Consider the following 22,055-nt stretch of genomic DNA (forward strand, 5'->3'; position numbering starts at 1 on the left):
AGTACAAATAGCAGATACAAAACTGAGTAGGAATATTAATTTATTACAATTCTATAGAACATACATATTCTAGAATTCAAGTAACTATCACCAGAATAGGTTCTGCCTAAACCACAGGTTGAGATAATTATGATGCACAGGAAAGTAGGATTTAGTGCAAACAAACTAGGGTAAAAATGCCATGTTACCACATGTCCACATCATTTCTTTGCTGATAAAATGCTCTTTGCTAGTTAGTACTTATACAATTTTCTTGGATCAATGATAGTGGCTGAATTATATCTTTTCATATAGAAATCAATATATCAGTTACCTTCCTATCATTATATTAGATTACTTCTAGTGCTGTCCAAAGTAAACTTGACTGGCAATAACTATTGTTTGCTATCGATTGTACAATATGTTGAATTGCCACGAGCAAAAAAATTCTCTTTGTCTGCAAAAAGGTAACAGTATGAATTTTGAAAACGTTACTTGGATTGGCTGAGTGCATTAAGCCATTAAGTGCAAGTAAAGTATATAACATGTAATCAAAGAGAGTATGAAGTTTAATGACGGGCATGGTTCAGATTTCACAACATGAAAACAATCTTGAACACCATTACCATGAGCAATTACCCTACAAAATTACATGCATATAAGTGCTACAACTGCGTGGAAAAAGAATAGTCCATTTGTTACCGCTACTACTGATAGCATCATACCAAGATCTGGTATCCAAAGAATTATGAAGCAACCGGCAGTGAACAATAATATTAACAAACTTCAAGTTTGCTTAAATTAGAAGCACATAGAGATCGACTTACCCAATGCAAAATCTACCATGCCACCACCAACAGCTACAGCTGATCCACTAGAGCATCCTCCAGGTACTCGATCAGAAGCTGCAGGATTTGTTGGTGTACCAAAATGCTTATTCTCACCATGGATACTGAACAAGGAAGGTGCATTAAGTCAGCAGACACACTAGAAAAGCTGGAAAATAATCCTAGCAAATGTAAGAAACCTATAACATCTTCATGATATTGGCATTAAAACAGAAAGGAGGAAAAGAAAAAAGGAATCAAAACTTAACACAGGTTTCTGAAACTATGTTCAGAAAGCAAACGAATGTACCTATATGCCATCTCATCAATAACAGTTTTCCCGACACAAATAGCACCACCATCAACAAGAGTTGAAACCACTAGAGATGTTTGTGTTGCTGCATCGTGTGTCTTTGCCCATTCTAGGCTGCCGAAGCTTGTTATGTAACTACTGACATGGAATCTGCAATCATCAAAACAAGTGCATCATATATGTGGTCAAGGAAAGTAATGCAACCAGCATGAAGGACTGCATAACCAAGTAGATGAATACTCTTGACATTCAGCTTCAGAAAACATGAAAACAGATATCTAAAAGTGCACAGGGGCAGCATTGAAGAATAGAAGCAAAGTTCAAAAACAAAATGGATATATACATGGTAACACATCACACAAATTATGAGCAAGAGATGATATGCCACAACCAATTATTGAATGCGTATTCATAAAATACATTCAAGACATGGCTAGGCAGTACCAGCCATCTATTTGAAAGTTTGGATAAATAGCTTACAAGGGTGCCAGTAGGGTTGAAGGGGATTGCATTTCTTCCAGGAAACAGATATAACATACAGACACTAAAAAATACAACCTCCGATTCAAAACGTAAAGAAGTTTTAGCATTTTTGTCAGTCAAACATTTCAAAGAACTTTTAGCATTTTTGCCAAGATTCCCATGGATCTTCTCAACGTGCTGCCTCTACGGTTTTGTTCACTTCTTGGATGCTGTGAAAGCATTGCAACGATTACATGTTTGAAGCTCAGGCAAATCAGGGAGGAAGCCGAACTTTGGGCGCGCGCTGGTGCTTTAGGGCTTATTAGGGCGCATTTACCAGGAGGTGGGATGCCCACTGATTCCTGGAATAGTGTGTTGCGGTATACTGGACCCCATCTTGGGGTTTTGTGAAAACCTTTTCCATCTTTTCAATATATCGAGACACAAGCTTAGTGTTTTTCTCGTCTGAAAGTGCCCTAAACATGAAGCTGAAATTAATAGATTCATAAGAATTTCATATACTTAATACTGTAGAATTGCTTTTATATGAGGTAACATGTTTGAACAGAAATTTATGGTTGAAATACTATCTCTAAGAATGTTCTGATGTCCGAATATACTCACTTTTGGATAGGAGAAAGGATGACATAAACATAAATTGGATGCTTATTTATATAACACATTCAGGACATGGTTGTGCAGTAACAACCATCTATTCGAAGTTTTGGACAAATAGTTTAGACCATGAGGGTAGGGTCGCAGGGAACAGCACTTCCCTCCAGGAAACACATAAGCCCACAACACAGTTCCAGGGAATACCTCAAGTACTTAAGCTCATTTGAACATGGCCATAGCACTTTAGCAATTGGCAAATACATCTATGTTTTAAAATTTTAACTGTAGATACTACAGTTGCAAATTGAATGCAGATCCTATTTGTAATGCAATCATGTGAGTTTTACTTTCATAGATAGTTGGTTCAGTTTTCCCCGAAAATAGGCCCATGGAACTCCTTCAGGCGAGGAGTCAGCAGCAGTAGCCTGATCCGTAGCTAGCCAATCCATTCCAATTTAACAGCAGAACATGAAATGCTAAAACCGTGTTAAACAGGATAAATACGGTCAAACATGACAGGTTTTGAGTTGGTTCAAGTGAGAAAATGTACTAGAAACTATGAAACCATGGTACTACAGAACATGTATCATGAGTTTACAACTGCTGGGTTGTGTTAAAAACTTAATATTTATCATGATTGCAACAAGACCAGTATCAAACCACAAAGGTAACTGCAACAAGACCAGTATCAAACCACAAAGGTAAAAGTACCATTCATTTTATCAAAGAGGACAGGAACGTCTGCTCCATAATGGTTTAATAATACTACCACCAAAAAAAGATTTCAAAGACAAGCCATGAGCCACCACAGACCACATCATTTGGTAAAGGAAACCATGCATGATTACAGCCATAAGTTGATAAAACTATTACACCTTTAATTAAATGGGTAAGGTATGATGACTGAGGAAGTTGAAGGTAATTATTCGTTTCAATATTCCCATGATATAAATATTATGATGATTCAAATATAACCTATCAGAAAAAAACTTTTACTTCAGGGTAGAATCATTGCACATACCAGAAAACAAATTTCAATAAGACAAGAACAGGGTTCAAAAAGTGCTAGATGTAAATTCCTAGTTTTAGCTATGTCCCAACTCGCCAAAGCACATGCCTAGGCTGACTAAGCGCTATCCATTCTTCTGTTGCCTCGTGCCTAGGAGCTCTCTTTTTAACCATGGACATGAGTAAAAATTAAGAACAAATCCCGAACTCTCACCAAAAAACACATACAATCTTATATGCGTACAAATCATGTCTTCTGTTGCTTCGTGCAGGAGGCCTACCGAAATGGCGTTCTAATACCAAGTTTAGCTCATGTCTAGATTTGTATGCGTACAAATCATCCATCAAACTTGATCTTAATTCCCAAGTTTAGCTCTAGCAAATAACAAATGGCTTGAAAGCTAACAAGATAAATTATCAGTGAACTCATTATTGTGTTACCTTTTATCCACGGATTCTAGCATCTACTATATAACACTCGTCAATAGCCACAATGCATGCTGGAACTACTGATTCGCCTAGTTCTAGGGTATGCTAGGTAACTACGATAAATAACACCATAACATGTTACATGTGTATCTAATACCAACGTTCATGTGTTCTTACAGCCTTACAGGGCATTGCTTCCTTTTGTGGCGCCAGCCACTAAAAGTTGCCATTCATGAAGCTGCCCCATGCGAGACAATTTACTATTTTTCAAACAAAAGCACGATATAATTGAGCACATGCAGTGCCTCACGCCGAGTAAATTCTACCACCTCGGCCCAGCGGTAGTGGTACCACCAACACAAATTCAATCCCCCTAAGGCCTAAGCAACACCGCGAACCAGTGATATCATGCCAGTACGATTCAAGCGATCCAATTACGGACCAGGCGATGCTAGCTCGCTCCCTCGAATCCAATCTGGGGGTAGAACTGAATTCCAGCGAAACACCGAAGGGGGAGGGGGGGCGAGAGGAGCTTACGCGTCAGCTATGGCGAAGCAGAGGTCGGTGAGGGGGTGGCGCGCCTGGGGCGGCGGGGGCTGGGGAGGCGGCAGGAGCTCGAGGCGCGATACGAAGGCGCCGCTGTCCGGGCGCGCGGGGCGCTTGAGGCGCTTCGCCGCCAGGAGGACGCCGGCGATGCCGAGGCCGAGCAGCACCCAGAGGTTGGCGGCCGCGGAGGACGCCATGGCTCGTGTGGTCCGAGCGGGGCGGGGGCGGTGGCGAATTCGGGAGCTAGGGTTTAGGGGCGGGGGTTTTGAGGCGAGGGCGGTGGTGAGGAAGACGGCGAGGCCCCGGAAGAAGGAGGCGGCGTGAAGAAAGCTGCGTGCGTGTGGTGTGGATGGATAACAAACCGTGGTGCTCCGTGGCTTCGCGGAGCTATATACCACGGGCGATACAAAAGGTCAGCTATTTTTTTCAAAATAGACTCATGTTTGAATACATCAGAATCTAGCTAGATCTACCGAAAAAAGAAAATAGGCTTCTTTTTTTGAAAATGTATACCTCATGATCTTTCATTGTGTATTCTGCAAACACTTTTTGATGGCAGTTTATGCAGAATACACCATGAAAGACCACGAGGCATACACAACGTTAAGATGGTAGTTCGTTGCCAACAAGATGTGGCAACTCCTCGAGGTTATATTAGGCTACTCTCCATACTGCCGCGGGGGAGCAAACTCTTCGGAAAATCAAAAACTCTACCACGGAAGAGTTTGACATGTCACCAATCCTCGAACTCTTCCTTGATATTCGCCTTGATCGCTGCTTGGGATGCAACCCGGTGCCGCCAAATGCACCTGAAGATCAAATTGGTTGCCATCCACATGTTCCAGCGATGCATCAAAGGGCATGATCGCGGTGACCACCAATCATTCAGGTCGGTGTCAACGGCCGGCAGTGGCGGAGCCAGGATCGGAGTAAACCCCGGGCCAAAAACTAAAATAATTTTTTTTAGAAAGAACTTATATAATGGCACAATTTTTTTGGTACGATTGCAATATTTTGTTTGTCACTTACATATCTAGAATCTCCAAATCTTATATATACTACTAAAACATGAAATCAATAGCAAAACGAATCAAACAATTATGAACAGTCACATAAATCAATTTAGATTGAAATTTGAAAATTGTGAGATGATCAGATATTACGTAACTCCTGCAGAGGCGAAGCTGCGGCTGAGTCTTGAGTGGAACATGGAGATGAGGCAGATACGCAGAGCTGCAACACTCCATCACCGGAGCGGCGCTGGCAGACGGTTGCGTGGATAAGGGCTGAAGGGCGTCCTGGGAGGGCGGGGTCAGCGGCGAGCGGTCGAGCAGCCTAGCATGGGGCGGCACTGCGGTGGAGAAGGATGGGTTCCAGGCTTCCAGCGCATACCGGAGACTATGGAGTGGCGGCGCGCGTTTAGTCGCAAGGAGCGAGGGGGCAGAGCGGGCAAGATAGAAGGGCTCGAGGAGTGCTTAATCGCTCGTTTCCACATGTTTTGGTCGTGCTGGCCTGCTGGGTATAATGGGATACAGAAGTCGGGAAAGTACCCTGGGCCAAACTCAAAATCCATATAGGTAGGTGGCCAGAGAATTTGCAGAGCCCCGCGCCATGGCCCTTGTTGCTCGGGGTGTGGCTCCGCCCCTGACGGCCGGCATCCAATCCAGCTTTCCCCATCGCTGGAGAGCCCACGCCCAGACCTCTCGGACCACCACACACCCGAGAAGAAGGTGATGAAGGGTCTATGGAGGCTGGTCACACAGAACATGCCACCGGGCAGGGCAGGGCACGCGTTGCAATTTGTCTATTGTCTAACGGGGGTTTCGCGAGGCCATCCATGCAAAGAACTTGCAACGGTGTAGGGCGCCCTGAACCTCCAAATCTGCTCGTGGACCGAGGTGTCCGTCGTGCCGGGAAAAGAAGGCCACATAAGCCAACTTAGATGAGTAGAGACCGTCTCCCGTCCATCTCCACACCAGTGCAACCTCTCGGTCGGGGTCGAGATGAATGTTGGCTAACCTATGCCAAAAGGAGAACTCCAGCACAGCCCCCCAGGTCTGGCCCGTGATCTGTCAACCACTGTTTGGAGAGTCCCTCCTTCGCCGAGCAGGAGTTCACGCCTCTCACACCAGCTTCGCCACATTGGGGACAATGTATGTTACCCTGTCACCGTTGATCCAGCGGTCTTTCTAGAACCGTGCCTCCTCACCATTGCCCAACGTGTAGATGGTATCCGATTCAAAAATGGCAGTGCTCAAAGTTGGCAACTGGACGTTGAACTCCGTCTATACCTCCATGGGGTCAACTCGTTGCACCCATGCCAAGTGGCAGCGAAGGGCAAGGTTAAGAAGGCGAAAGTTTGGCAAACTTAACCCACATCATAAAACGGCCATTCCACATGAAAGAACGACACAACTTGAGCATCGTGCGCTGACGACTTTAGGAGGGCTATCCAAAGGCATCATGGCACGGATAGGAACCACTTACAAAGTGGTTTAGGCGAGAATCATCCTCCCTCCACGTAGGGACAAAGCCATCAGGGGGTAGGCTGGGGCCATGCCCCCCCCCCCCCCATGGTGATTTTTTTAATGAAAAAAACTCTGGTTAACATGTACATTTGACCTACAATTTGTATAAATTTACTTATATGCCCCCCTACAATAAATTATACATGCAATTGGCCCCCTTGTGTTACTTTCATAGCTCTGTCCCTGCCTCCACAGTTGGGAAGCTTCGCCCACCAGGGCTGCATCATACTTGCTGCACTCCCTACCACGAGTTGCAGCTGGACCATTGTAACCTTCCTAAGGCCAAGAGTTAGCCCTAGAAACTTGCAGGGTGAAGCTATCTCGCATCGAAGGATGTCACGAGCTAGGTCCACATGCTCCGGTGAGCAGCGGATGGGTGAAGAGAGCATTTGGCGAGGTTCGTATGCAGCATCGATGCCACCCCGGAGTCCTGCACAATGGTTGCACATGTCTCCAATTCCCCGTCTTATACGGACTCACGAAGGTGACCACATCGTCATCATACATCGAAATTCAATGCCGAATACCGTTTGGGGCTAGCTCATAAAGCAACCCCTCCACTTTCGCCCGCTCAATCATCTGGTGGAGGACATACATGACTGTGTCAAAAAAAAAGAAATATGTGACTTGAATAGTTTTTGGAGGTAATGTGACAATATGTTGGTGATCGATGAAAACATGCCTTTATTGGTGAAATTTGGAACCTCTTTTGTTGTCTTGCTTGAATTTCACATGGAACATTTTAGTTTCTCTCTAAGCTGGAAAAATGTTCACATGTTCTAAATGGGGCCTTAGGCTGACAAAAAAAATTACTTAAAATATTGAACCATTGGTATTTATGTCTTTAACATGGTGATGTGGATATAAGCTACTCTGCCTCGTAATCTTTATGAGTTCCTTTATGCAAGCTACACACAATTTTACATTTAATTTTGATCAGTAAGTATACTGATAACTTAAATTGTGTGACACAACATGATATCATTGAAAGTTGCTTTTGAGCATGAATCAAGTGATAACATTTTTGTGACATGTAGCCTAGCCTTTTATTAGACCAATGTTTGATCAAATATGGAAAGTTGGGTGAATGGACAAGTTATATTTTGAAATGGATGGAGTATGGAAATTAGTTCAATCGTGTCGATAGAGCCCTAGAGGTATGACCCAACAAATTTTACCCTCAAGGATGTTTAATTTGAAGTCGTGTGGTCACAAGGGAGGAGCCTCTAACTTGAAATTATATGGACTACCAATTTTTTTTTGAATCCCCTTCCTCCTTCCTCTAGTACATCTTGCCATTACACTACCTAGCATCAACAGTTCCGAGTCCCAACAAAACAAGCCTGATTTCGTGGCCGCCAAGGAGCAGGTTGTCATCAAGATGTGAATGAACGGACAAACAAGGTTTCATGACTAAGACACTTTGAAGGGATAAACTAACGGTTTTGCTATTCAGTCAACTCCATCACCGTTGGTCATCGTGCAAAGATTCGTGCTAGTGAGTCATACCTGGTCTTGTCTCTTCTGCAACCACACGTCTCTCCTATCCTCACATCTGACCATGACTGGAACAGAGAGAGATGGATAAAGCTTGCCATCCACCCCGTTGGGGTCGGGGACGACACGATTAGCAGCGTTAGGCCGGACTCCGATGAGGAATAAACTTAGGGGTAGGATCGGGGATGCCAAGTCACCGAAGACAGAGAAAAAGGTCTCGTGGCTTAAAGAGATGACCGAGGGTGGTGGTGGATCTACGAAGGAGAATCCTAAGGCAAGACGAGATGATGGAGGCATCGCGGAAACACGTCGGCCAGTGGCGGAGAGAGCGGTGGTTTGGCCGGTTGATACGTTGCAAACGTATCTATAATTTTTGATGCTCTATGTTTGTTTTACACCAATTTATATATGTTTTGCTTACACTTCGTTGCACTTTTATACATTTTCCGGCACTAACCTATTCACAAGATGCCACAGTGTCAGTTCCATGTTTTTTGTTGTTTTGTATTTCATAAAAGTTGTACAGGAAATATTCTCGGAATTGAACGAAACAAAAGCCGAAGTTCCTATTTTACCGTAACGAAGACGAAGTCCATAGGAGAGACGAAGAGGCGCCACAGGGCGTCCACACCATACTTTGGCGCGGCCCAGCCCCTGGCCGCGCCATGGGGTGGTGTGGGGCCCCCAAGCGTCCACCGACCTCGCCCTTCCGCCTATTTATTCACGATCTCGGGAAAAACCTAAACACCCGAGCCTCCTGATAACGCGTGAAGCACACATCCGTTGGGAACCCCAAGAGGAAGGTGTGATACGTACAGCAGCAAGTTTTTCCTTAGTAAGAAACCAAGGTTATCGAACCAGTAGGAGATGAAGGCCAAGTGAAGGTTGTTGGTGAAGGAGTGTAGTGTGGCGCGACACCAGGGATTCTGGCGCCAACGTGGAACCTGCACAGCACAATCAAAATACTTTGCCCCAACTTAACAGTGAGGTTGTCAATCTCACCGGCTTGCTGTAAACAAAGGATTAAACGTATGGTGTGGAGAATGATGTTTGTTTGCAAAGAACAACGAGAGAATGGTGATTGCGATAGGTTGTATTTCAGATGTAAAAGAATGGACCGGGGTCCACGAGTTCACTAGTGGTGTCTCTCCAATAAGATAAATAACATGTTGGGTGAACAAATTACGGTTGGGCAATTGACAAATAGAGAGGGCATAACAATGCACATACATATCATGATGACTACTATGAGATTTACTTAGGGCATTACGACAAAGAACATAGACCGCTATCCAGCATGCATATATTCCTAAAAAGTCCACCTTCGGGTTAGCATCTGCACCCCTTCCAGTATTAAGTTGCAAACAACATATAATTGCATTAAGTACTGTACGTGATGTAAACAATTCAAATATCCTTAGACAAAGCATTGATGTTTTATCCCTAGTGGCAACAGCACATCCACAACCTTAGGGGTTGCTGCCACTCCCCCAGATTCAATGGAGACATGAACCCACTATCGAGCATAAATACTCCCTCTTGGAGTTACAAGTATCAACTTGGCCAGAGCCTCTACTAGCAACGGAGAGCATGCAAGATCATAAACAACACATATATGATAGATCAATAATCAACTTGACATAGTATTCCATATTCATCGGATCCCAACAAACACAACATGTAGCATTACAAATAGATGATCTTGATCATGATAAACGACTCACAAGATCTAAACATGATAGCACAAGAGGAGAAGACAACCATCTAGCTACTCGCTATGGACCCATAGTCCAAGGATGAACTACTCACGCATCGGTCCAGGAGGTGGGCATGGTGATGTAGAGCCCTCCGATGTCCACGGGTGCTTCTATTCTTGTAGACGAGTGTTGGGCCTCCAAGAGCGAGAGGTTTGTAGAACAGCGGCAAGTTTCCCTTAAGTGGATCACCCAAGGTTTATCGAACTCGGGGAGGAAGAGGTCAAAGATATCCCTCTCAAGCAACCCTGCAATCACGATACAAGAAGTCTCTTGTGTCCCCAACACACCTAATACACTTGTCGGATGTATAGGTGCACTAGTTCGGCGAAGAGATAGTGAAATACAAGTAGTATGGATGTATATGAGTGGTAATAGCAATCTGAATAAAATATGGCAGCGAGTAAACATGCAACAGAACAGTAAATAAACGGAGTTTCGATGCTTAGAAACAAGGCCTAAGGATCATACTTTCACTAGTGGACACTCTCAACATTGATCACATGATAAAACCACTCTACACTCTCTTGTTGGATGATGAACACCACTAATTGTGTAGGGCTACAAGAGCACCTCAATGCCGGAGTTAACAAGCTCCACAACATTCAATGTTCATATTTAAATAACCTTAGAGTGCATGATAGATCATTGCAATTACACCAAGTACTAACATAGCATGCACATCGTCACCATCACACTATGAAGGAGGAATAAATCACATCAATACTATCATAGCAATAATTAACTTCATAATCTACAAGAGATTACAATCATAACCTACGCCAAGTACTACACGATGCACACACTCTCACCATTACACCGTGGAGGAGGAATAGACTACTTTAATAACATCACCAGAGTAACACATAGATGAATAGTGATACAAATCTCATATGAATCTCAATCATGTAAGGCAGCTCATGAGATCATTGTATTGAAGTACATAGGAGAGAGATTAACCACATAGCTACGAGTACTGACCCTTAGCCTCGAGGGAGAACTACTCCCTCCTCATGGGAGACAACAGCGTTGATGAAGATGGCGGTGGTGTCGATGGAGATGCCTTCCGGGGCACTTCCCCGTCTCGGCGGCGTGCGGAACGGAGACTCCTGTCCCCCGGATCTTGGCTTCGCGATGGCGGCGGCTGCGGAAGGTTTCTCGTACGCGTGGCTTTTCCGTATCGAGGTTTTAGGTCGGGGACCTTTAAATAGGCGAAGAGGCGGAGTCGGAGGGCCGACGAGGCGGTGACACAATAGGGGCGCGGCCCGGGCCACGGCCACGCCGCCGTATCATCCGGGCCCACCGGGGCTCCCCTACGAGTGGCTCTCGGGTGTTCCGGAAGCTTCGTGGAAAAATAGGATGCTTGGGCATTGATTTCGTCCGATTCGAGAATATTTCCTTACTAGGATTTCGAAATCAAAAACAGCAGAAAACGACAGAACGGCCCTTCGGCATCTCGTCAATAGGTTAGTTCCGGAAAACGCATAAATATGACATATAATGTGTATAAAACATGTGAGTATCATCATAAAAGTAGCATGGAACATAAGAAATTATAGGTGCGTTTGAGACGTATGAAGCATCCCTAAGCTTAGTTCCTACTCTCCCTCGAGTAGGTAAACGATAACAAAGATAATTTCTTAAGTGACATGCTATCATAATCTTGATCAATACAATTGTAAAGCATATGAGATGAATGCAGCGATTCAAAGCAATGATGAAGATAATGAGTAAACAAATGAATCATATAGCAAAGACTTTTCATGAATAATACTTTCAAGACAAGCATCAATAAGTCTTGCATAAGAGTTACTCATAAAGCAATAAATTCAAAGTAAAAGCATTGAAGCAACACAAAGGATGATTAAGTTTCAGCAATTGCTTTCAACTTGTAACATGTATATCTGATACGTCTCCGACGTATCGATAATTTCTTATGTTCCATGCCACATTATTGATAATATCTACATGTTTTATGCACATTATATGTCATTATTATGCGTTTTCCGGAACTAACCTATTGACGAGATGCCGAAGGGCCGGTTCCTGTTTTCTGCATCGTTTTTGGTTCCGAAATCCTAGTAAGGAAATATTCTCGAATCGGACGAAATCAACGCCCGGTTCCTATTTTGCCGGAAGCATCCGAACACCCGAGAGCCGCGAGGGAGCCACGAGGCCCCGTGATGATAGGGTGGCGCGGCCCACCCCCTGGCCGCGCGGCCCTATGGTGTCGTCGCCCCTTCGACCTTCTGACGCCGCCTCTTCGCCTATATAAAGGTCCCCGACCTAAAACCTCGATACGAAAAGCCACGGTACGAGAAACCTTCCGGAGCCGCCGCCATCGCGAGCCAAGATCCGGGGGACAGAGTCTGCTGTCCGGCACGCCGCCGGGCGGGAAGTGCCCTGAAGGCTCCTCCATCGACACCACCGCCATCTCCATCAACGTTGCTTGTCTCCCATGAGGAGGGAGTAGTTCTCCATCGAGGCTCGGGGGCTGTACCGGTAGCTATGTGGTTCATCTCTCTCCTATGTGCTTCAATACAATAATCTCATGAGCTGCCTTACATGATTGAGATTCATATGATGATGCTTGTAATCTAGATGTCGTTATGCTAGTCAAGTGAATTTTACTTATGTGATCTCCTGGAGACTCCTTGTCCCACGTGTGTAAAGGTGACGAGTGTGTGCACCGTGTGGGTCTCTTAGGCTATATTTCATAGAATACTTATTCACTGTTATGAATGGCGTAGTGAAGTGCTTATTTATATCTCTTTATGATTGCAATGTGTTTTGTATCACAATTTATCTATGTGCTACTCTAGTGATGTTATTAAAGTAGTTTTATTCATCCTGCACGGTGTAATGGTGACAGTGTGTGCATCCGTGTTAGTACTTGGCGTATGCTATGACCATGATCTCTTGTAGATTGTGAAGTTAACTATTGCTATGATAGTATTGATGTGATCTATTCCTCCTACATAGTGTGAAGGTGACGAGTGTGCATGCTGTGTTAGTACTTGGTTTAGTCGTGTTGATCTTTCATGCACTCTAAGGTTATTTAAATATGAACATTGAATTGTGGAGCTTGTTAACTCCGGCATTGAGGGTTCGTGTAATCCTACGCAATGTGTTCATCATCCAACAAGAGTGTAGAGTATGCATTTATCTATTCTGTTATGTGATCAAAGTTGAGAGTGTCCACTAGTGAAAGTCTAATCCCTAGGCCTTGTTCCTAAATATCTGCTATCGCTGCTTGTTTACTTGTTTTCTTCGCGTTACTACGCTACCATACTACCACCATCAACTACACGCCTGACAAGCACTTTTACCGCATCGTTACTACTGCTCGCATTTATTCATACCACATGTATTTCACTATCTCTTCGCCGAACTAGTGCACCTATTAGGTGTGTTGGGGACACAAGAGACTTCTTGCTTTGTGGTTGCGGGGTTGCATGAGAGGGATATCTTTGACCTCTTCCTCCACGAGTTCGATAAACCTTGGGTGATCCACTTAAGGAAAAGCTGCTACTGTTCTACAAACCTCTGCTCTTGGAGGCCCAACACTCGTCTACAAGAATAGAAGCTTCCGTAGACATCAAGCTATTTTACGGCGCCGTTGTCGGGGAGGAAAGGTAAAGGTACTCACACTCCGGATCTCGGCTACTAAGCTATTTTCGCCGTTGTAAGTACTCGAAGCTATTTCCTTTAGATCCTGCAATTGCATCTTTTTGTTTCTTGTTTACACTAGTTTGGCATAATGGACAAAAATGAGCTTCTTGTTCTATTTCATGAGTTAAGACATGGATGGTTTGATCCGAAAATTAAAAAACCCATGGAACATATTAGCATGAATACTTTGAATACCATTGTTGCTAATGATATGGAAAATTCTAAGCTTGGGGAAGCTGGTTTTGATGAGCATGATATTTTTAGTCCCCCAAGCATTGAGGAGGAAATTTACTTTGATGATACTTTGCCTCCTATTTATGATGATTATAATGATAGTGGTCTTTTGGTGCCACCTACTATGGAGAGTAAATTTTGTTGTGATTATACTATGCCTCCTACACTTGATGAGAATAATAATGATATCTACTTTGTTGAATTTGCTCCCACTACAACTAATAAAATTGATTATGCTTATGTGGAGAGTAATAATTTTATGCATGAGACTCATGATAAGAATGTTTCATTTGATAGTTATATTGTTGAGTTTGCTCATGATGCTACTGAAAGTTATTATGAGAGAGGAAAATATGGTTGTAGAAATTTTCATGTTACTAAAATGCCTCTCTATGTGCTGAAATTTTTGAAGCTACACTTGTTTTATCTTCCTATGCTTGTCACTTTGCTCTTCATGAACTTGTTTATTTACAAGATTCCTATGCATAGGAAGCATGTTAGACTTAAATGTGTTTTGAATTTGCCTCTTGATGCTCTCTTTTGCTTCAAATACTATTTCTTGCGAGTGCATCATTAAAACTGCTGAGCCCATCTTAATGGCTATAAAGAAAGAACTTCTTGGGAGATAAGCCATGTGTTTATTTGCTACAGTACTTTGTTTTATCTTTGTGTCTTGGAAGTTGTTTACTACTGTAGCAACCTCTCCTTATCTTAATTTTTTTGCATTGTTGTGCCAAGTAAAGTCTTTGATAGTAAGGTTCATACTAGATTTGGATTACTGCGCAGAAACAGATTTCTTCTTGTCACGAATCCGGGCCTAATTCTCTGTAGGTAACTCATAAAATTATGCCAATTTACGTGAGCGATCCTCGGATATGTACGCAACTTTCATTCAATTTGAGCATTTTCATCCGAGCAAGTCTGGTGCCATTTTAAAATTCGTCTTTACGGATCTGTTCTGTTTTGACAGATTCTGCCTTTTATTTTGCATTGCCTCTTTTGCTATGTTGGATGAATTTCTTTGATCCATTAATGTCCAGTAGCTTTATGCAATGTCCAGAAGTGTTAAGAATGATTGTGTCACCTCTGAACATGTTAATTTTTATTGTGCACTAACCCTCTAATGAGTTGTTTCGAGTTTGGTGTGGAGGAAGTTTTCAAGGGTCAAGAGAGGAGGATGATATACTATGATCAAGGAGAGTGAAAGCTCTAAGCTTGGGGATGCCCCGGTGGTTCACCCCTGCATATTTCAAGAAGACTCAAGCGTCTAAGCTTGGGGATGCCCAAGGCATCCCCTTCTTCATCGACAACTTATCAGGTTCCTTCTCTTGAAACTATATTTTTATTCGGTCACATCTTATGTACTTTACTTGGAGCGTCTGTGTGCTTTTATTTTTGTTTTGTTATTTTCATTCTCTGAATAAATACATGCTTGTGTGGGAGAGAGAAACGCTCTGCTGGTTCATATGAACACATGTGTTCTTCGCTTTATCTTTTAATGTTCATGGCGAAGGTTGAAATTGCTTCGTTCATTGTTATATGGTTGGAAACGGAAAATGCTACATGTAGTAATTGGTAGAATGTCTTGAATAATTTCATACTTGGCAATTGTTGTGCTCATGTTTAAGCTCTTGCATCATATACTTTGCACCCATTAATGAAGAAATACATAGAGCTTGCTAAAATTTGGTTTGCATATTTGGTCTCTCTAAAGTCTAGATAATTTCTAGTATTGAGTTTGAACAACAAGGAAGACAGTGTAGAGTCTTATAATGTTTACAATATGTCTTTTATGTGAGTTTTGCTGCACCGGTTCATCCTTGTGTTTGTTTCAAATAACCTTGCTAGCCTAAACCTTGTATCGAGAGGGAATACTTCTCATGCATCCAAAATCCTTGAGCCAACCACCATGCCATTTGAGTCCACCATACCTACCTACTACATGGTATTTCTCCGCCATTCCAAAGTAAATTGCTTGAGTGCTACCTTTAAAATTTCCATCATTCGCCTTTACAATATATAGCTCATGGAACAAAATAGCTTAAAAACTATTGTGGTATTGAATATGTACTTATGCACTTTATCTCTTATTAAGTTGCTTGTTGTGCGATAACCATGTTTACAGGGACGCCATCAACTATTCTTTGTTGAATATCATGTGAGTTGCTATGCATGTCCGTCTTGTCCGAAGTAAGAGAGATCTACCACCTTTATGGTTGGAGCATACATATTGTTAGAGAAGAGCATTGGGCCGCTAACTAAAGCCATGATTCATGGTGGAAGTTTCGAGTTTTGGACATATATCCTCAATCTCATAAGAGAATAATAATTGTTGCCACATGCTTATGCATTAAAGAGGAGTCCATTATCTGTTGTCCATGTTGTCCCGGTATGGATGTCTAAGTTGAGAATAATCAAAAGCGAGAAATCCAAAATGCGAGCTTTCTCCTTAGACCTTTGTACATGCGGCATGGAGGTACCCCATTGTGACACTTGGTTAAAACATGTGTATTGCAATGATCCGGTAGTCCAAGCTAATTAGGACAAGGTGCGGGCACTATTAGTATACTATGCATGAGACTTGCAACTTGTAAGATATAATTTACATAACTCATATGCTTTATTACTACCGTTGACAAAATTGTTTCATGTTTTCAAAATAAAAGCTCTAGCACAAATATAGCAATCGATGCTTTCCTCTTTGAAGGACCATTCTTTTTACTTTTATGTTGAGTCAGTTCACCTATCTCTCTCCACCTCAAGAAGCAAACACTTGTGTGAATTGTGCATTGATTCCTACATACTTGCATATTGCACTTGTTATATTACTCTATGTTGACAATTATCCATGAGATATACATGTTACAAGTTGAAAGCAACCGCTGAAACTTAATCTTCCTTTGTGTTGCTTCAATACCCTTACTTTGATTTATTGCTTTATGAGCTAACTCTTATGCAAGACTTATTGATGCTTGTCTTGAAGTACTATTCATGAAAAGTCTTTGCTTTATGATTCACTTGTTTACTCATGTCATTACCATTGTTTTGATCGCTGCATTCATTACATATGTTTACAAATAGTATGATCAAGGTTATGATGGCATGTCACTTCAGAAATTATCTTTGTTATCGTTTTACCTGCTCGTGACGAGCAGAACTAAGCTTGGGGATGCTGATACGTCTCCGACGTATCGATAATTTCTTATGTTCCATGCCACATTATTGATGATATCTACATGTTTTATGCACATTATATGTCATTATTATGCGTTTTACGGAACTAACCTATTGACGAGATGCCGAAGGGCCAGTTCTCGTTTTCTGCTGTTTTTGGTTCCAGAAATCCTAGTAAGGAAATATTCTCGGAATCGGACGAAATCAACGCCCAGGTTCCTATTTTGCCCGGAAGCATCCAGAACACCCGAGAGCCTCAAGAGGGGGGCCACAGGGCCCCCAGATGATAGGGTGGCGCGGCCCACCCCCTGGCCGCGCGGCCCTATGGTGTCGTCGCCCCTTCGACCTTCTGACGCCGCCTCTTCGCCTATATAAAGGTCCCTGACCTAAAACCTCGATACGAAAAGCCACGGTACGAGAAACCTTCCAGAGCCGCCGCCATCGCGAAGCCAAGATCTGGGGGACAGGAGTCTCTGTCCCGGCACGCCGCCGGGGCGGGGAGTGCCCCGGAAGGCTCCTCCATCGACACCACCGCCATCTCCATCAACGCTGCTTGTCTCCCATGAGGAGGGAGTAGTTCTCCATCGAGGCTCGGGGTCTGCACCGGTAGCTATGTGGTTCATCTCTCTCCTATGTGCTTCAATACAATAATCTCATGAGCTGCCTTACATGATTGAGATTCATATGATGATGCTTGTAATCTAGATGTCGTTATGCTAGTCAAGTGAATTTTACTTATGTGATCTCCGGAGACTCCTTGTCCCACGTGTGTAAAGGTGACAGTGTGTGCACCGTGTGGGTCTCTTAGGCTATATTTCACAAAATACTTATTCACTGTTATGAATGGCGTAGTGAAGTGCTTATTTATATCTCTTTATGATTGCAATGTGTTTTGTATCACAATTTATCTATGTGCTACTCTAGTGATGTTATTAAAGTAGTTTTATTCCTCATGCACGGTGTAATGGTGACAGTGTGTGCATCCGTGTTAGTACTTGGCGTATGCTATGATCATGATCTCTTGTAGATTGTGAAGTTAACTATTGCTATGATAGTATTGATGTGATCTATTCCTCCTACATAGTGTGAAGGTGACGAGTGTGCATGCTTGTGTTAGTACTTGGTTTAGTCGTGCTTGATCTTTCATGCACTCTAAGGTTATTTAAATATGAACATTGAATTGTGGAGCTTGTTAACTCCGGCATTGAGGGTTCGTGTAATCCTACGCAATGTGTTCATCATCCAACAAGAGTGTAGAGTATGCATTTATCTATTCTGTTATGTGATCAAAGTTGAGAGTGTCCACTAGTGAAAGTCTAATCCCTAGGCCTTGTTCCGAAATACTGCTATCGCTGCTTGTTTACTGTTTTACTGCGTTACTACTGCTACCATACTACCACCATCAACTACACGCCAGCAAGCACTTTTCTGGCACTATTACTACTGCTCGCATTTATTCATACCACATGTATTTCACTATCTCTTCGCCGAACTAGTGCACCTATTAGGTGTGTTGGGGACACAAGAGACTTCTTGCTTTGTGGTTGCAGGGTTGCATGAGAGGGATATCTTTGACCTCTTCCTCCCTGAGTTCGATAAACCTTGGGTGATTGATACGTCTCCGACGTATCGATAATTTCTTATGTTCTATGCCATATTATTGATGATACCTACATGTTTTATGCACACTTTATGTCATATTCGTGCATTTTCTGGAACTAACCTATTAACAAGATGCCGAAGTGCCGGTTCATGTTTTCTGCTGTTTTTGGTTTCGGAAATCCTAGTAACGAAATATTCTCGGAATTGGACGAAACGAAGACCCGAGGGCCTATTTTTCCACGGAGCTTCCGGAAGACCGAAGAACACACGAAGTGGGGCCACGAGGTGGCGACACCACGTGGCGGCGCGGCCCGGGGGGGCCCGCGCCGCCCTATGGTGTGGCCCCCTCGTCCGGCCCCCGACTGCTGCCCTTCCGCCTACTTAAAGCCTCCGTCGCGAAACCCACGATGCGAAAAACCACGATACGGAAAACCTTCCGAGACGCCGCCGCCGCCGATCCCATCTCGGGGGATTCACGGAGATCTCCTCCGGCACCTCTGCCGGAGAGGGGATTCATCTCCCGGAGGACTCTACACCGCCATGGTCGCCTCCCGGAGTGATGAGTGAGTAGTTCACCCCTGGACTATGGGTCCATAGCGGTAGCTAGATGGTTGTCTTCTCCTCATTGTGCTTCATTGTTGGATCTTGTGAGCTGCCTAACATGATCAAGATCATCTATCTGTAATTCTATATGTTGTGTTTGTCGGGATCCGATGGATAGAGAATACCATGTCATGTTAATTATCAAGTTATTACATATGTGTTATTTATGATCTTGCATGCTCTCCATTTCTAGTAGAGGCTCTGGCCAAGTTTTTACTTTTAACTCCAAGAGGGAGTACTTATGCTCGATAGTGGGTTCATGCCTGAATTGACACCTGGGACAGTGACAGAAAGTTCTAAGGTTGTGTTGTGCTGTTGCCACTAGGGATAAAACATTGGCGCTATGTCCGAGGATGTAGTTGTTGATTACATTACGCACCATACTTAATGCAATTGTCTGTTGCTTTGCAACTTAATGCTGGAGGGGTTCGGATGATAACTCTGAAGGTGGACTTTTTAGGCATAGATGCGGTTGGATGGCGGTCTATGTACTTTGTCGTAATGCCCAATTAAATCTCACTATAATTATCATGTCATGTATGTGCATTGTTATGCCCTCTCTATTTGTCAATTGCCCGATCTGTAATTTGTTCACCCAACATGCTTTTATCTTATGGGAGAGACACCTCTAGTGAGCTGTGGACCCCGGTCCATTCTTTTAATCTTGAAATACAAATCTGCTGCAATACTTGTTTTTACTATTTTCTCCGCAAACAATCATCTTCCACACAATACGGTTAATCCTTTGTTACGACAAGCCGGTGAGATTGACAACCTCACTTTGTTTCGTTGGGGCAAAGTACTTTGGTTGTGTTGTGCGGGTTCCACGTTGGCGCCGGAATCTCGGTGTTGCGCCGCACTACATCCCGCCGCCATCAACCTTCAACGTGCTTCTTGACTCCCTCCTGGTTCGATTAAACCTTGGTTTCTAGCGAGGGAAACTTGCCGGCTGTGCGCATCACACCTTCCTCTTGGGGTTCCCAACGGACGTGTCAACTACACGCATCAAGCAAATTTACGGCGCCGTTGCCGGGGAGATCAAGACACGCTGCAAGGGGAGTCTCCACTTCTCAATCTCTTTACTTTGTTTTTGTCTTGCTTTATTTTATTTACTACTTTGTTTGCTGCACTTATATCAAAACACAAAAAAATTAGTTGCTAGTTTTACTTTATTTACTTTCTTGCACTCTATATCAAAAACACAAAAAAAAAAATTAGTTACTTACATTTACTTTACTTATTTCATCATGTTTCCTTTTAATTTTACCGCAAAGAACATACCGGTAGGACAAGGGTCTATAATTGGAAGGAACAATATAGAAGAATTTTTCACCCATGTTAGTACCGTTGAAGATTTTGAAGATAGACACTTGGTAGACCTTGCTCCCACTTATGAAATTGCTGCTGTCTGCTTTAGTTCGCTTCGTTGGAAACTAAATTTGTTAATCTAAATCCTATAATCCAACACATGTTTCTCACACTTGGTGATATGGAAGAAGGGGAAAAGAAAGATTTTGTTTTAGAAACCCTTCTTAGAGAATTTGGTGGTCTAGCAAGAGAAGCTAGAAAGGTCTTTGCTAAATTTAATATGCTTGGTTCTCATACTAATTTTGTTGGTCTCCTTGAAAAAATGGATATGGATAGGATAAGGTACACTAATAATGTTAATGATGGCGGGGAGATCAAAGCACCAATACCATGTAAACTCCTAGCTATGAATGATGCACTAGAAAATAACTATACTTGGCTTGTTCCTGAAAATTTGTTTGATGAGAGTAGCAAGCCCAAGACTAATGAGAAGGGAGACGCTGAAACTTATGTATCCAATATACTATGCATGGTTGAGAAAACTCCAGACCCCGCTGTAGGTGCACCACCCTTCGATAATACTTGAGTTACACTTTCTGCGCCTAGCTGAAAGGCGTTAAAGAAAAGCGCTTATGGGAGACAACCCATGTTTTTACTCCGAGTATTTTTGTTTTATATTTGTGTCTTGGAAGTTGTTTACTACTGTAGCAACCTCTCCTTATCTTAGTTTTGAGTTTTGTTGTGCCAAGTAAAGTCTTTGATAGAAAAGTAAGTACTAGATTTGGATTACTTGCGCGAGTTCCAGATTTCTTTCTTTGTCACGAATGCTGGGTCTATCTCCCTGTAGGTAGCTCAGAAAATTACGCCAATTTACGAGCATGATCCTCGGATATGTACGCAACTTTCATTCAATTTGAGCATTTTCGTTTGAGCAAGTCTGGTGGCCTAATAAAATCCATCTTTACGGACTGTTCTGTTTTGACAGATTCTGTCTTTTATTTCGCATTGCCTCTTTTGCTATGTTGGATGAATTTCTTTGATCCATTAATATCCAATAGCTTTATGCAATGTCCAGAAGTGTTAAGAATGATTGTGTCACCTCTGAACATGTGAATTTTTATTATGCACTAACCCTCTAATGAGTTGTTTCGAGTTTGGTGTGGAGGAAGTTTTCAAGGGTCAAGAGAGGAGTATGATGCAATATGATCAAGGAGAGTGAAAGCTCTAAGCTTGGGGATGCCCCGGTGGTTCACCCCTGCATATATTAAGAAGACTCAAGCGTCTAAGCTTGGGGATGCCCAAGGCATCCCCTTCTTCATCAACAACATTATCGGGTTCCTCCCCTGAAACTATATTTTTATTCCATCACATCTTATGTACTTTGCTTGGAGCGTCGGTTTGTTTTTGTTTTTTGTTTTGTTTGAATAAAATGGATCCTAGCATTCACTTTATGGGATAGAGACACGCTCCGCTGTAGCATATGGACAAATATGTCCTTAGGCTC

At 42.9% G+C, this 22,055-nt stretch overlaps 1 protein-coding gene across 1 annotated transcript; it reads right to left on the reverse strand.

Moving 5' to 3' along the window:
* Positions 1 to 765: 765 nt before the first annotated feature.
* LOC124700208 (outer envelope protein 64, chloroplastic-like) lies at positions 766 to 4,391 on the reverse strand. The gene is made up of 3 exons (XM_047232373.1): positions 4,171 to 4,391; positions 1,117 to 1,269; positions 766 to 931 (listed from the first exon to the last, which is right to left on the reverse strand). The coding sequence occupies exons 1-3, from the start codon at positions 4,374 to 4,376 to the stop codon at positions 781 to 783; spliced, it is 510 nt and encodes a 169-aa protein (XP_047088329.1). The 5' UTR covers positions 4,377 to 4,391; the 3' UTR covers positions 766 to 780.
* Positions 4,392 to 22,055: the final 17,664 nt, after the last annotated feature.

This window comes from Lolium rigidum, chromosome 3 (genome assembly GCF_022539505.1).
Source record: "Lolium rigidum isolate FL_2022 chromosome 3, APGP_CSIRO_Lrig_0.1, whole genome shotgun sequence".
NCBI lineage: Eukaryota > Viridiplantae > Streptophyta > Magnoliopsida > Poales > Poaceae > Lolium > Lolium rigidum.

Bases quoted from the DNA above. Each gene is read 5' to 3' on its own strand.
- LOC124700208 (XM_047232373.1), bottom strand. From the start codon at position 4,376: ATGGCGTCCTCCGCGGCCGCCAACCTCTGGGTGCTGCTCGGCCTCGGC. The intron at 1,270-4,170 runs GTAAGCTCCTCT...TGATGATTGCAG, and splicing joins TGCTTCGCCATAGCTGACGC to ATTCCATGTCAGTAGTTACA. The intron at 932-1,116 runs GTACATTCGTTT...TTCCTTGTTCAG, and splicing joins ATTGATGAGATGGCATATAG to TATCCATGGTGAGAATAAGC.